This window comes from Quercus robur, chromosome 10 (genome assembly GCF_932294415.1).
Source record: "Quercus robur chromosome 10, dhQueRobu3.1, whole genome shotgun sequence".
NCBI lineage: Eukaryota > Viridiplantae > Streptophyta > Magnoliopsida > Fagales > Fagaceae > Quercus > Quercus robur.
Genome location: NC_065543.1, coordinates 32,803,436 through 32,827,483, shown reverse-complemented (window position 1 = coordinate 32,827,483; position 24,048 = coordinate 32,803,436). Strand labels below are relative to the sequence as shown.

General features: G+C 32.7%; 1 protein-coding gene across 2 annotated transcripts; it reads left to right on the top strand.

The window, feature by feature from the left end:
- The first annotated feature begins 6,246 nt into the window (after positions 1–6,246).
- On the top strand, positions 6,247–18,981 carry LOC126702075 (LEAF RUST 10 DISEASE-RESISTANCE LOCUS RECEPTOR-LIKE PROTEIN KINASE-like 2.5). Of its 2 annotated transcripts, none has more exons than XM_050400690.1 (3): positions 6,247–7,035; positions 17,620–17,655; positions 17,757–18,981. In XM_050400690.1, exons 1-3 carry the CDS (start codon positions 6,378–6,380, stop codon positions 18,884–18,886), a joined length of 1,824 nt encoding a protein of 607 aa, XP_050256647.1. In that variant the 5' UTR covers positions 6,247–6,377; the 3' UTR covers positions 18,887–18,981. The 2 variants fall into 2 exon arrangements, with proteins under 2 accessions (XP_050256647.1, XP_050256646.1); XM_050400689.1 differs by lacking the exon at positions 6,247–7,035 and adding an exon at positions 9,200–10,012.
- The last annotated feature ends 5,067 nt before the right edge of the window (positions 18,982–24,048 follow it).

Here is a 24,048-nt window from a genome sequence, read left to right as displayed (position 1 = left end):
CGTCATCACGCAAGGATGATCTCAGAATACGGGGGCAACTGATAGACCAAATAATTATCCTAGTCCAGAGGAGCCAGCCTGGACGAGGTATAGTGTCATAAAGACAGCAATTCAATGCCCCAACGGTTACGTATTAGAGATAAGATCGTTGGAACCTCCATTAAGGCCGAATTATGTAGGCCTGAGGTGTTACCAAACAAGCTTTCAAGTCACCATTCAAGGAGGACAACGGCTAGTAAGGTGAGTCTATTTATAGGACCAACCAAATCCTAGATAGGGGAAAGACACATTGATCACCTCTTACTCTGATCACCAAATTCTTTCCATTTCCTAAGCTCTGTTCTTTGACTTTACCATTGGAGACTTTGTGGCTGGCACCACACCGTTGACCACCTAAGAGGATCCCCTTTCTTTTCATTGATTGTGCAGGAGGTTGGACGAGCTCGTATTGGTTTATTTGGACGAACCCAACTACCGACGATCTCAGCATCATCCATGACTAGGCGAGTTGCTAGGATATCCATCAATTAATATGATATTGAGATTCGAATATGTTTAAAATAATTTCTAACCTTAAAAAGTTTACTAGCCGAGTGGCATGCAAAGACATAAAATTAGGGGCCATTTATGTCATTGTCCGGTGAGATTGAACAACGCAAAATTGCGTTGAAATTTCAACGTGAGATAAAATATCATTTTCAACCATTGTATATATATTGAAGAGACAAAAAAAGTGAATGCGTCCAATTGTTGGAAAGATTCACGTTTCTTAGAAGTTGTACTAGAATTTTTTGTTTTTGGTGAATGAACATCTTCACCTTATAGTGTAGGTATTGGTTAGATTCTCTTAGTGTAGTTTGTTTATTGGTTAGCTTTTCACGCGAGTATGTGTATTTGGGCCAGGATTTTAGAGAGGTTGTTGAAGAGTCCTAATTAAATTGGTCAAGTATGACATTTTTTAAGGTCAATTATATAGCATGTGACAGGCATGGTCAACTAAATTAGCAAGCATCACTTTCTAAAAAAAATAAAAATAAATAAATTAGTAAGCATCAATCTTAGATGGTACAAGCCCACGAAAGAAAAAAAGAAAACAAACTTTTAGGGATGAGATAGCGGGATAGCTAGTTTTTGCAGATATATATATATTTTATAGATCCTTTAGAAATCATGAAAAAGGCTGTTCAGTTTGGAAGAAATTATTCATGCCTTCAAACCAGGCATATAATATAACCATCTAAGAGCATCAGTAATGAGCTTGTCAAATGCCAAATGTAAAGTACATTTGGCATACAGGCCCAGAATACGCTAGCAATTGGATGGCTAAAACCATCAAAGACCAAATTTTTTTGACATAGCGCTATAGTACTGGGCTTTCATCCCCTCTCTCTCTCTCGCGCCATCAAGCTTCTCTCTTTCTCTTCGATCACCAAGCCACTGTCACCAACCTCGCTTTTCTCTCCAATCACCAAGCCGCTATCACCAAGCCTCGCTTTTCTCTCCAATCACCAAGTCGCTATCCGAATCACCAAGCCTTTATCGAATGCTGATTCACCCTCACCCATCTCCAAATCCGTTTTATCGATTCACTCATCTCATAAACCCAACACTCTAGATACCCATTTAACTTTTCACTCCATCACCCTCACCCATCACCAAACCTCGCTTTTCTCTCCGAATCACCAAGCCTCTGCCGAATGCCGATTCATCCTCACCTATCTCCAAATCCGTTTTACTGATTCACTCATCTGATAAACCCGACACTCTAGATACCCATTTACCTTTTCACTACATCACTCTCTCTCTTCAAACCGAGATTCTCAAGGGTTCTTAAGGGTTTGTGGGTTTGGATTAAAATTTTGTTTGCAAAATCTCAAACGAAGCTTTGTCAGTCTCTCAAATCAAATCAAAATCAAAATCAAAGCAATTTACTAGGTGGGTCTTGATCCATGTTCGAGTTTTTGTGTTTGTGTTTCTTTTCTCTTCCTGCAAGAAAAAGGGGGATTCAGCTTGTGTTTGTGGTTGGGTTTTGATCTAAGAATTGCTATTGATGTTTGCAGAGGTGGGATTCAGCTTCATCACGAGGGGTTTTTGCTCGCTGTCAGATTAGCATCTTCAGAAAGTTTGCTCAGGTTCAACTTCAATTACCAAAATCCCAATTTTAACAAAATCCCAATTTTATTAGATAATCGGTGTTCTTGTTTACTGATTTTTTCTTCAAAAAATTAATATGTTGTATGCAAAGGTTCTATCAGTGGTTTTTGTTGTGTTCAACTCTATGGTTTTATTTGATTTCTATTTGTACATGTTGGCCATGTATGGACTGTGTTTGCAGAGAGTATATTTTGAGTTATATTTGTTGCTGTATTCTATTAATATTTGGCTGTGTAAAGGGCTTGTATTTCTGTAACAAAAAATTACTGTTGTATTTCTGTCAACATATATTGTAGGATATTGCCATATGTGAGAAGCTGCCACCAATCATAATATGTGAAGGCTTTGAACTCTTGTAGATTTGGTTAAGCTTGTATTTCTAATTGTAGTAATCACTTACCACAAATATTTGAACTCTTGGACTTTGTGAGTTGGCTCTAATTGACTTCATACACTAACTGTTTTAAGTTCCTTATTTAAAAATGATGGGTACACAAGAAGAGATAACACGATATGCTAATATCTCACAAATGGATGATGATGATTTTCTGGCACCATTTTTAAGTGGTCTCAAAATACTTCAATGCCCATCCAAGAGTCTTGTCCAGAAGTTGAAATTGTCACCCCTAATCCAACAAAACGTGGTGGCAACTTTAGTGTAGATGAGGACAACCTCCTCGTCTCTGCATGGCTTAACATTAGCATGGATGCCGTGCAAGGTATTGATCAAAGGGTTGAAAAATTTTTGGAGAAAATTTGGCAATACTTTTGCGAGAACAATACTTACAGAACCACACGTTTGGCTTCCTCCCTCCAAAGTCAATGGGGAAATATTAATAGAGAGACAAATAGGTTTGCTGGGTTCATGGCTAAAATTGAAGCCCGAAATAAAAGTGGCGGGACTGACGAGGACAAGGTATAAATTGAACTTTATGGTGTCACAATATTAATTTCTGAATAGTTTCAAGACACTAATTATTTATTTATTTATTTTTTTAAAATCTAGTTGAAAGATGCAAAGGATCTATATAAAGTTTCACCAGCTCCAACAACCGGCAAAAAAATAGCTTTTGCATTTGAACATTGTTGGGTTGTGTTGAAGAACCAACCAAAGTGGAGTATGCCTAAGGAAAGATCAAAAGGGCTCCCTCAAACTCCTAGTTCAATTGATCAAGTTGGTAGTAATGATGATGACATAATGGAGGTAGAGAGACCAATTGGCAAAAAAGCCGAAAAGGCTAAGGGAAAGAGAACAGATGATGATAAGGATTTTGATGATTATTTGGCAAAAAAATTGGAATATCTTCAGGAATCACATGAACAAGACAGAGAGGCTCTTCGCATCAAAGCAGATAGGGTTCGAGTGGATACGCAAAGAGCTGATATTGAAAAGGAAAGGCTTCATCTTGAAACTATTAGGGAGGCGCAAAGAGTTGATATTGAAAAGGAAAGGCTTTGTCTTGAAACTATTAGGGAGGAGGGAAGAATAATGACCATGGATACAAGTGGCATGAATGACAAAGAAAGACTTTATTTTGAAAATCTCAAGGATCAAATCCTTGCAAGGCAACAATTAGAGTAAATAGTTGGGTTTGACCCAAGGAGATGATGTTTTGTCATAACCATATTTTGGTAGTAAATTATATATGGGTTGGGGTTTGGCATATGTAGATGATATTTTGTTTCAACCTTATTTTGGTAGTGGCTTATTTTAAGCATAGGTTTGGAACATGTAGATGATGTATTGTTCCAACTTGATCAATTGGCAGTAGGTTGTGCCACTTATGTAATCACATCATTTTTGCTTATATGAAAAACTTATGTCGTTTCTATGTTTGATGATGTATTTTTGCTTATAATAAGATTGATTAACTAAACTAGATGGTCACAATTAATGGAAAGTGACAACTTTTTTATGCCCTTTCCCTATTTATGTCCCTACCATTAAAATTGAACTTTATGCCCTTTCTCTATTTCTGGCTTATTTAATGGTAAAATTAAATGACAAGCTAGTATTTCAATTTCTTGATTAATACTTCAGTACATGAATGAATATTTAGTCTTTACTATACTGTGAACGAGAGTTTAATACTTGAATTAAAACTAGAGATATTGGCCATTTAATAAATGCTTTTTAGCCCTTGACCTCTTTCTTAACGAGATGGGAAATCTTGAGTCTATATTGTATGCTAAAATTGTGGTGTTCAAACTTTGAGATTGAGTTTAAGATATTATCTTGAGTTTATATTGTATGTTATTGACAAAGCTAGAGACACAACGGGAAAGGGAAAGAACCTGTAGATATTTCACAATTACTATGTACTTGACAAAGCCACGATTTCATGAAGAAACACTGTGGTGCAGAGCCAATACATTATTTGTCAGTATTGGGGTGCTTGAAAGCAGAATATCACCTCCAGATCATCAGACTCTACGCTAAATCTACGCATACATAGCTTCCCTTAGAATCCTAAGATCAATTACTCTCCAAGTTAGAAGAGGCACTAAGCCCACAACACAAACACACGAACAAGCAGAGAGGGAGATATGCATTACAAAGAATAGAGTGGAGAGAATTAAATCCTCTGGTTGGGACCATTATTGCTTTTGTAGATATTAATTTAATAATGAGTAATAGTTTAAGAGGTCATTGTCTAGTATGATGTTGAAAGTCCTGGACTGTAAAGTGCTAGTCCTAGCATCCCCTATATGCTTTACTTCTTATCAATCTTTACTAGGGGACTTTTGCTTTGACAAATTTTAAGCTTTGTTTATCTAATAATATATCTACTTGTTCCCTTTCCATAATGTAATCTCTGCTTGCTTTGCAATAATAGTGATAATATCCTAACACTGTTGTCTTCAAGGTTGTTACTATGGGTTGCTCTAGGCTTCGCAAATTGCTTTTTGATGACTCAAACGAGGATCAGATAATGAGGCGAGGTCTTAAGGGTTCAACATCACAACGTAAACGTCGTCAGTATATCGAATGTGATCGTTTGGCAGGCCATAAAAGATTTTATCTCGAATACTTTGCCGACACACCAATATATCCTCCTCATTTATTTCGGAGGAGATTTCGGATGAGTCGGTTTCTTTTTCTCCGTATTCATTGAAAAAGAAATGACGTTGGAAAGAAATAATAAAGAAATATTAAAAAATAATATTTTAATAAAATGGTAAAATAATAGAGTTTTGGGATACTGGGTGTATTGTAAAATGGTATGGTATAATTGATAAAATAGGTTTTTGGGATGGTAAAATAAGATGAGATAGCAAAACCGGTTGGAGATGCTCTAAGCTCCTCAGATCTTCAAACACGGCTGTGAGAAAAATATCTCCATATCTTGTTGATTTTGAATTTTGATTCTTTTCAATCATGTTTACATAATCCATTGCAAATTTGCAATATCTGTCCAATTAATAAAGAATAATTTTACGCCTTTTCCTTTTAACTTGTTTTGGAAAAGTAGTTTATGTACTTTTTTTTTTTTATATAGGTAAACTGTAAAAGGATTTAAAAAACAAGTTGAACTGTAAAATTCATATAAAATGCTGTTCAATATTTTAGAAGGTAAAAGATAGAAAAGAAAAGAATTGAAAGGAGAGTACTATGGCTCGTTTGGTAATATTATTTTAATAAAGTTGTTTGCATTTTTTAAAAATACGCGCGGATAAAAAAAAAAATATAAAAAAACGTTTAATATTGTTTAAAAATTAAAAACTGTTGTTTAAAATGCCACACCAAACAGCTCTATATTTCTTAATTTGTATACAATTAATTCGAACACACCACATCAATCTATAGAAAAGTTAAATAAAATTGGTAATTTCGACGAAACAACAGTTTATTTGTAGTACTGAAATAGGTAGGAAACTTTGTTGTTTTGTTTTGTTTTGGCAATTTCTTTCTTTTTTTGGTGAATTTGTTTTGGCAATTTCGTTGCGTCTTTCGCCCGTCTTCACATTCAAACAAAGATTTGTCACGCTAGCTGATCTCAGAAAGTCGAAGTCAATATTCTCTTCTCTCTCTGTCTATCTATTTCTCGTGAATACTATTCTAAAAACCTCACCTTTCTTCGTCAAAACAATAAATAAGTGGGTTCATCTCATCCATCTATCATTCTATCTCTCTTTCTAGTCTTGGTTCAACATTATGTGGCTGTGTCATAAGCATTACCTCTCAATCACCCTTTACTAATTTTCTTCATAATCTTCTAAACATGGATGCCCATCATCTAGCTCTCTCTTCCCTCGTTACCCTATACTTCTTCTTATCCATACAAACACCATCGTACTGCACCGACTATGAACGCTTTGCTAATTGCAGTCGTCCCTTTGAGTGTGGAAGCATCCAAAACGTTTCTTACCCTTTCTGGGGAGGTGATCGACCTGAATATTGCGGTCGTGAAGGGTTCAAACTCGAGTGCCACCAAAATGAATACCCGATTATCAGGTTTGAACCACTAGATTTCCGCGTACTAAAAATCAGCGAATCTCATCCAATCATGACCATTGCAAGATCGGACCTCTGGGATGGTTCTTGTCCTCAAAACAATTTCAATACCACTTTGAATTTTACCAACTTCGACTACTCTTACGCTTCGGCCTTTCAAAACATAACTTTGTTCTACAACTGCTCTCCTGGAGTACACATACCGGACGGACATGAGTTTACTTGCAAATCAGGCGATACTGTTACGCGTAATAATGCTTACTTTGGGGAAGAATTCCTCACGGCGAGCAGGCTTCAGGACTTAAAGAACTGCAGTAAAAGTATCCGTGTTCCAATTTCACGGGCTCCTTTTATGAACGAGCTTCAGGAAGTATTGAATCGAGGATTCGATGTGGAATATGTTTGCTCCTCTTATACCTGCCCAGGTAAAAATATGCTTGCTCTTTTCTCATCTCACTTTCCTGGATTAGGCTATAGCATACTTCTTGTTCTTGGTTTGGTTTTGAATTTTGATGGTATATACTATATAGTGCTTCTTCTTAGGCTCATCTTACCTATAGGCCACATAATAGGCGTGCTTATTCATTGATTGTTTTTTAGAAGACACGTAATCGCGTAGTTAATCGTTCTTTACTTCTTTTTGGCAATTGCATACCATTGTCATTGGTTTGGGTTAGTAGGTCAAAACCTTTTCTTTTTTTTATTGATTTTTTTAATTACAAAATAGAAATTTTACTTTAACTTAATTTTAGTGTATATGTGTATGAAATTCCTTACTAGATACTTGAATCCCAGTCCTTACCTTCACAGCTCACAAACGCTTATACTTGTAGAATGATTATTACGTCAAAGATGTGCAATGGTAGTAGGTCAAAGACTTGATTCTTCTAATAAACATATCAACCCTTAAAAAAAGGGTAAAAGTGAAATCATCCTTAAAGATGTGTGAGAGATACAAATTTTGATTATCACTTTTATTTGAAAAAAAAATTAGTACCATAAACTATTACACAACTTCTTTATCACAACTGTGAAGTGACCATGTGTGATAAATGAAGAAAAAATAATGATTAGGTATGTAAGTGATAGATAATCACTCACAATCTGTCATATCAAACTTATAGCAAAAAATGGTAGTTGTAGAAGACTAGAACCACTCCCATTATTTTCACTTTTGCTCACTTTCTGCCGTATAAGTCTTACTATTCTCCTCTTTTGTCATCCGTGATTTTGGTTTTGAAATTAGAATTACGTTTTCCTTTTTTTTTTTTTTTTTTTTAAAAATCAACGATTCAAGTAATGATGGACTTTAAAAAATATGTTAATTAGCAATTAGTGATGAAAATTTGCTGGTATATAAAAAAAAAAAAAAAAAAAAAAAAAAGTGATGAAAATTAGCAATTACTGATATAATTTGTAATGAGATTTTTTTGTCTGTTATTCATTGGTTTTGTTGAATTTGATTTTGTATTGCTCTGTTAATAGTCTTAAACTAATCCTAATTAATATTATTTAATATAAAGAGTCAATTTTGACTAAAATAGTCCTAAATAAGTTTCTATAATGAGAAAATAAAACTCAAATTTAAAATTTTCCAAAACCTAAAAAAGAAATATAAAAAATTAAGAATAAAATTTAAACTATATAGGCTGCTCTTCAATTAAAGGTCAAGAAGATCCATTTCAGTTCTCCGAAATTTTTCCGCAACGTGTTGGATAGTATTTGTTAAGCTTGCCTGGAAGGTGTCGGCAAGACCACAATTCCGTGCATTGTCGTGTCAATACATGCAAAGTCAATGGAGGAGTGGAAATTTTGTGTGATGCAAAATTGAATGGAAAAGTTTAGGGACACCTATTTTACCAAACAAGCTGTATTGTGATAGAGAGCGCGTGAATTTTTGGATGCAATTTTCCAAAACCGAAAATGAAATATAAAAAACTTAAGAATAAAATTTAAACTGTATAAGCTGCTCTTCAATTAAAGGTCAAGAAGGTCCATTTCAGTTCTCCGAAACTTTTCCGCAACGTGTTGGATAGTATTTGTTAAACTTGCCTGGAAGGAGTCGGCAGTAGTGCAGGACCACAATTTCGTGCATTGTCAATTGTCATGTCAATATACACGCGAGTCTATGGATGAGTGGAAATTTTTTGTAGTGATAGATCCAAATAAGATTAGTAATAAATGCGAAAGAGAGCGCGTGAATTTTTGGATGAAATTTTCTTTATTCGTAACGTAATTAATTCCAAGGAACAAGTCTAAAGGTAAAGGCAGAATGGTGGACCCAATATAGAGTGAGAAAGTAGCATAGTACCAAAATATGTTTGGTTTATATAAAAAGGGAGTTTGGATTCGAATTATAAGGCCTGCGTTTTCGTTTTCTGATTTTTTTTTTTTTTTTTTTTTCAGTGGCACTATTTGATCAAGTTAATCATGAACAATATATAAATATATTGTTTACGGACCCATAAATTTCACTTTTTAATTATTTTTTATTAAAAATAAATTTCACAATACTACTTACATATTTTAAAATTATTTTATTATAATATTTTCTATTTTCAATTTTCAATTTTCAGAATTTTACCCAAACATACCAAAGAAGTATTTTACCCGGATCACGGAAACAACGGTTCGCGTGCTATTGTTTCAGACGCTTCACCATGTCACAATTCCTTAGCTACCTCCTCATCCTCTCCTTCTCCTTCTTCATCAACTCCTTAGGCACCAATTCTATTCCTTTATGCCTACCACAATACTGCGGTGAGGATATCATCAGGTACCCTTTTTGGGTTCGTAGTGAAAGCTCCTTTGATCAGCAATATTGTGGCTACCCGGGGTTTGGCGTTAGGTGCGAGAACGACAAGGCCGTACTTGGCTTACCCGGTGACCGGAACTACTCCGTGAAAGATATAAATTATACCAACCATACCCTAACCCTTGTTGATATTGATGTCACCACCAACCAAAGGTGCCCAAGACCACGTCAAAACTTTTCTCTAGAGACGCTACCTTTGAACTATTCTTCAATGGATTTGAATCTCAGTTTTTACTTTAATTGCATTTCCTACCCTCCAAATGTGCCTTTCATCCCGTGCTTGAGTATTAGTAGCAACCGGTCTTTTGTTTTTGTGGAGAATCATGAGACGGAGGGCTTTGATTGGTCAAAGAATTGCAAGGAGAAAGTGGTAGCGACAGTTAGACATATACAGACTGAGATTAATATTGATGATTTGATTGTTCGGTTTGGTGTGGCTATGAATGATGGCTTTGTGCTTGATTGGGGAAGAGATAAGGATTGTGTTACATGTGAGAACTCTGAAGGGTATTGTGGATACAACGCTACGGCTGAGGAGTACTTGTGCGTTTGCAACGATGGAAGCACAAATAGTAACAGCTGCAAAGGTATGCTCTCTGTAATTCTCATGGGGACAGATGCATGGTTCCGGTTCCACATGATAAATTCTGTTCACTGCTTTTAGTTTAGATTTATTTTGTATTGTATTACGGTTTGTAAGTCTCCTTTTCATCATTTGATTGTTGATGGCGATAATTGCGATATGCACATAGGCAAAAGGAAAAGTGGAGGAAGAGGCCATACTAATGCCTAATGGAGACCGATACTAATATTAGTCAATAGTGGTTATTTTTTACCAAGAGTGGGTCAAAGGTTCATGCTAATGGAGACCGAGATTAATAGTAGTCAATACTCGGTAGTGGTTATTTTTTACCAAGGGTGGGTCCGACTGGTTATTTCATATAGGTTAAAAAATATATTGAAAAGAATTCAATTAAGAGTTTAATACAGAATCAGTTTTAACTTTTAATTACCACGTAGTTCAGGGGTACCCGATTTTCCTTGTAATCGTGAGCATGAGAATTCTATCCCCACAATAAACAATTATCCAGCAAAAAAAAATGAAAATAATAATAATAATTTTTAATTAGCTTAACTAGGAAAATTATTTATCATCAAATAAGATCTAGATTTAGGTTCAATTTTTATTTACATAAAATCAATTGATGTTTTAGTTTAATGTTTTAGATTATTCTTTTCTTATAATTTCTAGCTCTTCTGTGTTTCCTCTCGATTTTTTTACTATATTTAAACCATTTATGTGTCTAAAATAAATAAATAAATAAATCAATAAACTATTTGGTTTCTAAATTTTTTATTTTAGAGAGATGTGGGAATTGATAGGCAAGTCAAAGAATGAAAAAAAAATGAATGGACCCAGATATATTGGTGTATAACAAAAATTATGTCAATTAGAGATATATGTACAAGTAATATTACTTCAAGGAAAAAGTTTATTTCTAAATTGGTTTGAATGGTATTTTAAAAAGATAATTGAAAACAATGGTCTTAAAGTAACACTCTTAATTAAAAGTCCCTATTGCAACAAAAATTAACTTGAAAAACCAATAATGATTTATTATCACTATTTTTTGTTGTTGCAATAAATCTTTTTTTTTAATAGTAATTATTCTGTTCCTATTGGTTATTTATTTATTTTTGTAATTGTTCTTTTCACATTTGTTAATGTACACTCTGTTAATATAATATCCGTAGTTTCAGGTATGATGTTTACATTTAAAATATGAAATAGTTGAGGAGAATAGATGATGTCCAATAATAAGAAGTGTATGAGAATAATGCCCTCATTTTTGTTGATAAACACGGTAAACAACCTCTCTCTAAAATTAATTTAATTATTAACTTAATGTTAGCGAGAGAAGGTATACCTTGTTACAATTATGTATCTTCTCATTCGTAACAAGTGGATCTCACTCATTAGTGGGACCCACTTACTGTGACCGTGAAGGTATATATACCAGAATCAAGGTATATTCTTCCGTGTTAGTGGAGGCGAGCAGACCTTTGAAGTAGTTCCACTAAAGTCATAGCTTTTCTTTCTTTTCTTTTTTTTCTTTTTTTTTCGGGGAAATGACTAAAGTCATAGCTTGGTAGGCGAAAATGCCCCAAAAAAATGAACTTGCCTAGAACAGAAAGACAATTCTGTCTATTCCACGAAAAGTCATTGGGGTCTACTTTTTTACCACAAAACTTAAAAGAAAGTCTTTTAATTTCATTTAAGGATGGGCGTAAATAGCTTATTATTATTTATTTTAAAGATGGTTGAAATTGAATCCAATTTGCCAGTCCAATTAATTGGTTGAATAAAATTATTCCTATTTTTGATAGCCGGGTGAACTTAGCAACTGGGCCATGAGTGCAACTTTCTGGGATTGAGGAAAATCATTTTCTTTAGGACTTATGAACCATAAAACGGCAGTCTCAGACATAAAAGAATGGCGTGGAAAAGTCGGTGGGAAAATTTGCCTCCAGGGTCCAGACTAATCCCGTTTAATTAAAAATCAATCTGTGGAGTGGACTCTTTAATCTCTTTCGGACTTACCAGTCTTCGTTCAACGTTAGGCTGCGTCATAAACATTACTTCTCTCCCACTTCTTTTTTTAATTATCTTCTAAATATGAATTCCCATCATCTAGTTCTCTCTTCCCTCATCACCCTATTCTTCTTCTTAACAATATTACCACCATCTTACGGCACCGACGATGAACGCTTTGTTGAGTGCAGGCGTCCTTTTGATTGTGGAAGGGTCAAAAACATTTCGTACCCTTTCTTGAGAGATAAATGACCTGAACCTTGCGGTTTTCCAGAGTTCAAGCTTACGTGCCGCGACAATGAATACCCTATTATCAGCTTTGAAGAACTAGAGCTCCGCGTACTAAACATCAACCAATCTCATTATATTATGACCATTGCAAGATCGGACCTCTGGAATAGTCCATGTCCTCCAACTCCAAAGTTCGTCAATACCACTTTGGATTTTAATAACTTCGATTATCACACACCAACCGATCAAAACCTAACTTTGTTCTATGACTGCCCTTAGCGGATTGGATGGAGCGATCTTTTCCTGCGGCTTAGATAATACCGCTAATTACTTTGTAAATGAATCCTTCACGGGGATCCACGAGCTTTTTGAGAAATGCCATGGAAATATTAGAGTTCCAGTTTTAGGGACTGCTCTTATTGATGAGTCTTTGTGACTTCAGAATGTACTGAATCAAGGTTTTGATGTGGACTACCATAATTCCTAGGGGATTGCCTGTGGGTTGTGTGTGGCATCAGGTGGGACATGCGGTTATAACTCCTCCTCACATAAATTTGTCTGCTTTTTCCGTGATGGAGAGCAACCTTCTGTCTGTTCAAGTAAAGGTATGCATGCTCGTTTCTCCTCATTTTCCTAGATTAAGCTGAAACACATATTTCTTGACCTTTGCTTAGAATATAGTTCCTATTCTTAGCTATAGTTCACATAATGTCATAGTTTAACACTTCTCTTTGGCTTTGGGTAGTCGGCATAGTTAACAATTGCATAGCATTCTCATGGTCTGTTTGCTTTAGGTGGCTTTGGGTAGCAGGCATAGTTAACAATTGCATAACATTCACATGGTTTGTTTGCTTTAGCTAAATGTGGGTCCATTTAGTAGGCAATAGAGTTGATCCTCAATCGGGTCTAAGTCATGCTTTAATAAGTTGTCATAATCTGTTAGGATGGTGGAATCATCTTAATTTGTTTTGAGCGAGTCCATTCACAATGCTTCTCATAGAAATCAAAAAAATTTGTGGCCTTAAGACTTTAAGCGAGATTGAAGATGGTGAATCACCAATCCTATAATATTAATTTTTTGCTAGAGTTTCCAATATGTTTACGAATAAGTTACAAGTTTTTGGGATAGACAATATATAGTGAAATCTTGTTATCATCACTCATCACACAGTAGACATCCCATCCACAACTCAAAGTTAGTACTTTTAGTCTTGAGTGTTCTCTTTTATTTGAAGTGAGTTATTATGATATTTGCCTAAAAAAAAAAAAAGAATAGCCAGAATTTTATTTATTTATTTTAAAAAAGTCAAATTAGCTCATAAGATATGGTCTTTGAATGAAGGCTGAGTACTCTCTCTTTTTTTCTTTTTTCTTTTTTAAATTTGATATTTACGATAGGAGGAGAGATTTTACCTTTTTTTTCTTTTTCTTTTTCTTTTTTAATAAAAAATTTAATATTTTAAAATAAGATGAAAGATTTGAACTTTAAATATTTTGATGAAAAAAAATTAGAAAGTAATAATTGAATTTTAAGACTATAGGCAAATATTCTCACAATTGTGTTCACAAAGTCCTGAATAGCATTAGCACAAAAAAAGAAGTCATGAATAGCATAGCACTCCATCCAAGTATCTCATTTGGAATTCTTCTTTTACCGTACGTGAATGGTAAATAGAATTACCAAAATTTTTTCCCATTGACTGGGTCATACGTGTTGACCGGTCTTGTTGACTTTTATTGCTCTAATGGCCCCACAGAAGGACTATGTTTATTTCATTGAAGTACGAAGAGGACTCTATTAGAGAATCCATAACAATATAGTTAAAAATTTAGTTATTTGATATTACAAAAAGTTATTTTATTTATTTTACTTATACATGTTGTATCAGTAGATCTATTTTAGATTTTAACATAATAAAATAATATAAACATCACAATAAAATAAGATATCTACTGCAATAAAATAATATATTCACTACACACAACCATCACAGCCACACACACAACCGGGCAGGAAATAAAAATATTTTTTTTTAGCTTTAAGTTACAGTGCATATCTATAAGTAGATGTGCATTGTAGCAATGAAGCTAAAAAAAAAAAAAAAAGGTTTAGTTCCACTGTTGTATGAGTTTTTTTGTGTTTCGGTGGAGCTAAAATAGCTATATAGCTTTTAGCTCCATTGCTACAAGTGCTCTTAATTGAGACTCTTCAAGCTGTAACCAAACCCTTGTGTGACAACTCACAACAAATACTAGTGACTTTTGGGTTTGTTTGGTTGTGTTGTTTAAATAACAGTTTTTGTTATTTAAACAACACAGCACGTATTAACATTTAAACAACATTACTAGAATAACATTACCAAATGAGTTTTTTTTTTTTTTTTTTTTTTTGCGGTGGGGTGGGGTGGGGGGTGGGGGGGGGGGGGGTGAAACTTTAATGTATGGTTTTCAATATTTCTAGTGACAGGAAAAATTGTGGATTTTAGTTACAAAGTCTTTAAATGACGCTGTGAGAAGCCGTTTGGATTTTCATATGAGAGTCAAAAATCAAACTATAATTATAGTACTATTAACTACTTTTGTTTCATAGAAATACTAGTAATTAACAAATCATAGAATTTTTAATTCCAAACTCCCTTAGAAAAGATAAGAATAAAATGTGCTCATAAATTATCTGAAATAAAACGACTGAATAAACTGTATCAAGTAGTACTGATGAGAACTTTATTTCCTTTTCTTTGTGTGTGTTTGATGATTTACAAAATGGTGGTATAATTTTTAAATTCTTGAAACACATTAGGAACATTGAATATTCTTGAACGTTTTCTAGATTTTTAAGCATTTTGATTTCACTTGTACATGTTTAGTATAGCACTTTCTTCACCGTTGGTAAATATTGAAAAAATTATGGACTTTTGTTTTGTATTGTTTTTTTTTTTTTTTTTTTTTTTTTGGGGGGGGGGGGGGGGGGGGTGGGGGGTAAATTTGAATTCTATGCTTGTAACAAAACTTGTTGGACTATTTATGACAACTCACTAATACACTCAATCACACATAAAGTTAAAGGACCAGTCGCACTTAGTTTTCTTGCTACGGTTTATGCTTATAATAAAGGCGATTAATTAAATTAGGCATTGTTTTTGTGTGTGTGTGGACAAAATACAAAATCTCGACTTAGCACCAAACGCTTTAGTCCAATAGATTGAGGTTAACGTTAAACTTGAGTTTATTCTTACATGCCAATCAGCAATCACAAAATCCGCTGCAATCAAAATCATGTTTATCATAATTTTCTTCCTACTCTCCACTTTCCGTTCAACCAAACAAATCTTCACTCAAAGTCATCCACTCTTATTATTATAGCGTTCAAACATTAATGCCACAAATGCCCTTGCCTAATTTGTACACTACTTTCTTATGCTCCACTCAACTGCTTGGTAGGTGTAGCTCTTTTTCTCTAGTATGTCTGACTTATATTTTACCTACTCTAATACATATCTATTATAACATATCATCATGATGTCAACATTACTAGGGAATAGGGATATTGATGGTATATTTAGTCTAAGACTATGTTTGTCCAAGTTTTTGTCCAAATCTCTTTCTTATCATGGACTCCAAAATTGTCAATACAAATGAAATTAAAACTTCCAAAAGAAAAACAAAAGAGATTTGTATTGGCCTTAATGATCCCGAATTGAAAGAGATATTTAATAGATCAGACGAACTCTTGGTCACCTAAATACAATTTGGCTCGTTTTGAAGACTTTTCTAAAATATAATTTTTATAACCACAATTTTTTGTTTTTTAGGCATAGTTTTTTTTTTTTTTCAAATAATCTATTTTCAAAAATTTGAAGAAAAGTTGTATCAACTTTAATTCTAAGTCTAACCATTTAATCATTATCCATACTAATTCTTTTATTAAGTCTTCTAATGTAAAGTAATGTTAAACAACATTTTTTACAACTGATATGATTTATTGTGATTGAAATTACATCACTTTTAATTGGTGTATCAACTTACTTTGGTAGTTGTTAGAGAGAACAAAATCTTTTTTCGATGCTTGTTCCTTTGTTTGTCTTTCCCCTCCTTTTCAAACAACAATCATAAACCAAAAATAAAAGTAAATCTAACACACTCGAGGGCACCTAATAGGTCTAAATGAATTAGGCAGGATGAATGATTTGTTGGATTTTTCTTCAAGAGTAGAAAATGACAATCTGAATTTTCGAATGGCTAATTGGTTTAGTTTTACCTTTTATTTTGCATAGTCTGTTCCTTTGATATTCTATAAGTTCTTTAAGTTTTTATTCCCATCTAAATTCTGTCAAATCAATGAGTGCCAATTAAGTCACTTCTCAGAAATTAAAAAGATTATAGCTTGGAAGACAAAACGCTACATTAACTCCACAACGAACAAGAATCACTCACTCATCCAATCAAAAAAAAAAAAAAAAAAAAAAAAAAAAAAAAAACAAGAATCACTCTTTTTCTTTGTAACCTGTTTCTGTGGACATTTTGGATGAGCTAAACCAGGTTCAAATCCAACCAATTTGCTAACAAAATTATGTCCCTGTAGTCATACATTTTCAAACTGTATACACACTTATATATTGGGTTTTGAGCTTGACTAGAATTTCTTTTCACTTCTCCTCTGATCTATTTTGGTTAATAAAGAGGTGTTAGTGATAGATTTATGTGAAAGTATGTTGATTCATTCCCAGCTTGCCACCTTAAGAAGTTGTGAAAAGTGTTGTGTGAGAAAAGTTGTATCCCAAGTATTGCTCTTTGGTTACTCTTATCTGAAAACCTATTCTACCTGTGTTATACGTGATGCAACTGTGCTACATTCTTAACCTTAAAGTTTATCTTCCTTCTTGGCCTTGAGCATCTTTTCTTTTTCTTTAAGTTCAATCGAAGCACATTGTATATTTAAAAGCACACCCTCAGTGCTTAGAAAAGTTATGGAATGAGCTTGTTATATTTCTATTGTGATGTTATGAATGTTCAGATACCTCGTTCTTTTCGTTGCTTACTGTTAGTGTTGGAATTTAAAAGCACACACTAAGTGCTTAGAATAATAGGAGAAATACTAAAACACAAATAAATTAGAAAGCACCCAAGAAAACTCATTTTCCTGACTTGCAATGAGTGAGTAGATTACAGGTATTTATACGTTAGGTGGATACTTTTAGCACTTAATTAATTAATGGCTACATATATGTCTCTCTTTTACACATGAACTTTATTAAATACATACATAAACAATATCATATATTCATTTTATATATATATATATATATACATTTTAGAAATATCTGTTCAATATATTTATCTAAAATTATATTTATTCTGCCTTGGTTACAGATAAGCGAGGAAGTAAGTGGTTCAAGTATGTTTTAGGTAATATTTCCATTTTCATCTCTCACTTCTGTGCAGTGTTTGCTAAACTTCTCAACTTAGACTATGAAGTTGAACTAGTTGGAACTTCCTTTTTTACCCAGGTGCTGGCTCATGTCTCATAATGGTCCTTCTAATACTGGGCGTCATATTCTTTATCCATCGATGCCACATGAAGAAGAAATATGATCCCTCAACCTTACTCAGTCGAAGCATCTCTTATGATCCCTCTGGAACGACAGATCTTGAGGCATTTGTTAGAAATTACGGACCACTATCGCTAAACAGATATAAATTCTCAGATGTCAAGAAATTCACCAATTCATTTAAGGTTAAACTGGGTCAAGGAGGCTATGGTGGTGTCTACAAAGGAGAGCTACTCAATGGTCGTCTCGTAGCTGTGAAGGTCCTGAATGCATCAAAAGGAATTGGAGATGAATTTATCAATGAAGTTGCAAGCATCAGTAGAACTTCCCATGTTAATATTGTCACACTTCTTGGATTTTGTCTTGAAGGTAAAAAAAGAGCTCTCATCTATGAGTTTATGCCAAATGGATCACTTGAAAAGTTTATACACAGTGACAACACGGAGACAACCACTATGCCCTTAGGATTGGAAAAATTGTTCCAAATTGCAATCGGTATTGCCCGGGGGCTTGAGTACTTGCACCGTGGCTGCAATACTAGAATCTTGCATTTTGACATAAAACCACATAACATTCTTCTAGATGAAAATTTTTCCCCAAAGATCTCTGATTTTGGACTAGCTAAACTTTCTCCAAGGAATGTGAGTAACATATCAATGGCAGTAGCTAGAGGGACAATAGGGTATATAGCTCCAGAAGTGTTCATTAGAAGCTTTGGAGTAGTTTCACACAAATCTGATGTCTATAGCTATGGAATGATGATTTTGGAGATGGTTGGAGGAAAAAAGGACATTGATGTTGTGATAAGTGATACCAGTGAGATATATTTTCCACATTGGATTTATAAGCGTCTTGAACAGTACAATGATTTAGGATTTCCCATTAACATGACTACAGAGGAAACCGCAATGGTGAGAAAGATGATCTTAGTGGGTTTGTGGTGCATACAGACAAATCCATCTGATAGGCCATCCATGAGTAAAGTAATTGAAATGTTAGAAGGAAACATAGAAGCATTGCAAATCCCTCCAAAACCTTTCTTATCGTCACCTCCAAGATCTCCCGCAGAAGAATCCTCCACATATTAATACTATGTAATAATACCTATAGATACATTTTTTTCTTGATAACTTTTTTATTATTATCTTACATTTAATTTAAGGATTGGGCTCCTTGAAGACAAGTGTTGGTGTTATTATGTACTTTCACATAAAAGAGGGAGTGTGCACTTCAATGTCCCTTAATCATTAACCTGAGAAAGATCTCTAAGCTAAGAAAGACTCAATTATAAGACAGGAAAGGGAGTGTGCGCTACCAACTTTTGTTTCTCAAAATGTTTCTAAAAAAAAAACTTTTGTTTATGAGAGAATATTCAATGGAATTACACCTGTTAATTTTTTTTTTTTTTTTTTTAAAGGAAGAATTGATACTTATTATTGAACCCCTTTTAAAAAACAGTTACTGACATTAAGTGGGATATTAATTGCATGATTAAATCTAGCGCCACAAAATTTTCCACAGCTTTATCACTACTTAGCTATGTGGCAACTCGTGAGAAATGAAATCATGGACCCACTATTTTATTTTCATCACTCACGAATCGCCATATAGCAAAGTTGTGGAAAAGTTTATGGGTGTGACCCGGTTGTCACATCTCTAAATTATACATTAGATTTGGGACATTATATATATATTGGGTTTGCCTCACCTTCAGTACTTTTTAACTGAAATCTCCTTTTATTTTAACTAGTCGCTAATCCGTGCAATGCATGAAAATGCTATTGACTCTAAAAAAAAAAATTCAACAATAAGTAAATTGACATTTTGCTAGTTAGTATTTTTTTTTTAAAAAAAAATGAAGAAATATTTAACTTCTATACTTTTCCATACTTTGGAAGTGTTGTCTAATATTGAACGTTATTGAGTTGTAAGTGCATACTTACCGAAACCTACAAAATAATTTACAGTTCTTAAATTAATAAAACAAAACTCTCAATAGTTATATATACACACACACCCTCAAAACTTATATAAACTGCAAATATATAAATAAAGACCATGATATGAGGAAGACACACCAAGTTTCAAATTTGAGTAGCAATATGACTTTCTCATAGTAATAACAATATAGACAATTCAAAACATGGAACAATATCAAAATTATAATACCTAATTCCATTATCTTTTATCTTGAATCCAAACAAATAATTAATTGAAATTAATCCAAACAAATAATTAATCAACCAAAAATCTTAACTTTTAATAAGAAAACAAAAAATCACATGAACCTAAATAAAAAGCATTTAAGGTGATGAATTAAGATCAACCTACTAAGACACAAATACCAAAAACCCCAAGACTTAAAACTTCAAAATTTATAGAATCCCCAAATTCTACTTCAAAACCAAACCAAATTCAACAAATTTATATTTAACATATCAAATAAAAAATTATCGTTTCCTAGGCTGGAAGACATAGGTTGCATTTTTTATTTTTCTCCAAAAAAATGAGATGTTTTATCTGCCAAGTATAATATAAAAAAATAGTTAGTAGAAATTTCAACCTAAAAACCAAACCCTCTTTTTTTTCAACGTTAATCATTTTTTTTTTTTTTTTTTGGAGTCGTCCTATCATAATTTTTGTTTTTATATAGATTATTAACGTTTGAGTTTGAGTTTAAGTTGGACTTTTAGAGAGACAGAATTTCACTCCTTGTTAAGTTTTGATTAAACAATTTTTTTTTTTTAAATGATAATGATGAGTTTGAGTTTAAGTTGAACTTGTTAGAGAGATATTATTTCACTCCTGGTTAAATTTGAACTAAATAAAAATAATTTTAATTAAATAAATTGATAATTTTATTTAAATATTGTGCTGACGTGGAAAATTGTGAGAGATTCAGAGGTTTCGGTTATATATACATGAGAAATTGTCATATCACCCACTAACTAAATAAAATCTAGAGATTAAAACCCACTACCACTTACTATTGTGTATTTAAAACAAAGGACACCTCCAGTTAAAAAAAGCAAAAATAAGCCAAACCCATATATATTTTTGTATCTCAAGAAACATTAAAGTCACGCTTTCTTTTCTTTTTATTTTTTGCTTGTTTGGCCTTCAAAAAAAAAGTCACTTTTTTTTTTTCAATCCAATTTCATCCTTTCAACTTGTTTCTTTGGATTTGGGATTTTGGTATCTCAAGAAACATTAAAGTCAAGCTTTCTTTTCTTTTTATTTTTTGCTTGTTTGGCCTTCAAAAAAAAAAGTCACTTTTTTACCACTTATTATTGTGTATTTAAAACAAATGACACCTCTAGTTAAAAAAAGTAAAAATAAGCCAAACCCACATATATTTTGGTATCTCAAGAAACATTAAAGTCACGCTTTCTTTTCTTTTTATTTTTCGCTTGTTTGGCCTTCAAAAAAAAAGTCACTTTTTTTTTTTTCAATCCAATTTCATCCTTTCAACTTGTTTCTTTGGATTTGGGATTTTGGTATCTCAAGAAACATTAAAGTCACGCTTTCTTTTCTTTTTATTTTTTGCTTGTTTGGCCTTCAAAAAAAATTTCACTTTTTTTTTTCAATCCAATTTCATACTTTCAGCTTGTTTCTTTGAATTTGGGATTACCCACTCGATAGTTTGGGGGATATTTTGAGAAACACAGTTCTCTTTTTCATTTATGTTCAATGCTAGTCTAATACAAAGATCATTCTTTTGTTTTTCTTTTGTTTTTTTTTTAAGATTTCAATTTCAGTTAAAAAAAACTTGGAAAAAGGAAAAAAAAATCATTTCTTTTATGGTCGCATGACTAACAAATTGCCATTAATTTTAACAACCAATCAAAATATGAGGTGCAATTTACAAGCTTTGGTGCAATTGGGGCGGTCATGGCAAGTTTTTATAACTTAAAGTGTAAAATATGCAATTGGGGTGGTCATGGTGAATTTATACAATTAATCCAAATTTTTTATTTCGAGAAAAAATATGTAATTGGTTCATAACACTATTTAGAATCAGTAGATATGAACTCACAAGTGCAGAGACCGTGGTGCATGTGAAAGCATAGTGAGTTTTTTGTACACAAAACCACTTTGGTCAATTGCTTCATCAAGCACTCAATGTTCTTTGCTCTCTCACATCTACTCTGGTGACATCTCAAGAAACAATGTCACTTTTTTTCAACTACAATTCCATTCTTTCAGCATGTTTATTTAGATTTTGGAATACCAACTTGATAGTTTGGGGGACTTTCTGAGAATCTCAATTCCAACTTTCGTTTTTATGTTCAATGATGGTTTAAAAAGAAAATCTAATTTTCTTATAGAAAACTTAATTCAACCTTTTGATTTTGGGGATTTTTTGGGAAAACCAGTTTCAGTTTTGTCAATATCTATAGTAGTTTGTAAGCCTCAATAAGAACAATGAGCTAGTTAATTTTATCCATGTGAAAATAGAAAAATTAAGAATAATTTAGTAAATTAACTTGGGAAAAGAGTAGAAGGGAGAATTAGTTATTTTATTATCACGTGACTTACATGTGACCATTAATTTTAATCATCATTCAAAGTATGGGGTGCAATATCCATGTTTAGGTGCAACTAGTAAGTTATCCGTGCGATACACAAATAATGCTGTAATATTTTATGTAAAATGGTTTTGGAGAATGTTGTATTTGTATTATAACATAATCATTATAGAGTTTTATTAGTAATAAGTTCATCATAAAAAACAACAATTATAAATAGCACATACATATTCATTATAATTATTCAATTGAAGTAATGAAAAAAAAAAAAAAAAACAATGAATATTATAGAATAAAAGTTGATATAGAATATGTCTTTCTCTTTCTCCTTAATTCTAACAAAATATACATCTCAAACACCCACAGTCAATCACATCATTTACAAAATCCACAAATCCACAACGTCTGACCTTAACATAAAAATCGTAATTGCCGTTGTCACTCAATATAAAATACAAATCCCCTTCCTTGGTTGTATCCAATTTATACGGATTAGGATTAGATGATATAGCAATTTTAGAGCTAGGTAGGTTTTGTCAAAAGATTGAAGGTAAATGACATCGTTTTTGGTCATGTGTTAATTTGGCATGGGATGGCATGAAATGCTATGGGTGGGTATATATAAAGGGGTAGAAGTGAAGAGGTAAAAATTGTGAATTAAAATGCGAAGATTTTTGTATGTATGTATGAGGGATGAAAAGTCTTGAAACATTGAACCAAATGAAACAAAAATTTAATATTTAATTTTTTCTTATCTCAAATGTGGCACTTGAGAATATTTCAATTCTTTTTGCATATAATACACCACTTGACAGAATCTCACGCTTTCCCACATAAGATCTTTGTTTTTATATTTTTTTTTAATGATTAATTAGGATGGTAATGAAAAGTTTTTTATATTTTGGAGTGCAAAGTGAAAGTACCCATTTGTTTATGGTGGATTTGTACAATTATCCCTACTAACTTGTAACTCCATGCATATCACTTAAAGATATACAATAAGATGCATAATATAATTCCTATATATATAATTTAAATACTATTGATAGTCATTTTTATATTTTGTTAATTCTTTAAAAAATTTTGTAAGGATATTATTAGGTATAAAATGTAAATTGTCCATGTTTTTATTATTATTATTATTATTACGAAGCACTTTTTTATTTTTTATTTTTTATAATTCATTTATTCTACACTCTTTGGTTTTTGTACTTAATAACTTACTTGGATGAATATTTATGATGTGATCCCACATTTGATTCTAAAATTAAGAAATAAAACTCTTTAAGAATAAATAATTTAGGACACATGGCACAAAATTGGAACTCTAATTTGGAATTCTAATTTGAGTTTCTCTCAGCTTCACCTGTTATTATATACTAGCTTGTAACCTCATGCATATATATATATTTAACTCTTTAAAAAGTCTTGTAAGATTGTTATTAGGTAGAAAATGTAAATTGTCAATTTTTTAAATATTTTTATGTTCATTAATTCTAGACTCTTTGATTTTTATACATAATAACTCACTTGAATGGATATTTATGATATGGTCCCACATTTGATTCCAAAATTAAGAAATAAAACTCTCTCTAAAAATAAATAATTTAGGACACATGGCGCAAAATTAGACTTCAATTGTAGAATTTAATTGGATTTTCTCTAAGTTTTACCTATTAATACACACACACACACACACACACACACACACATATATATAT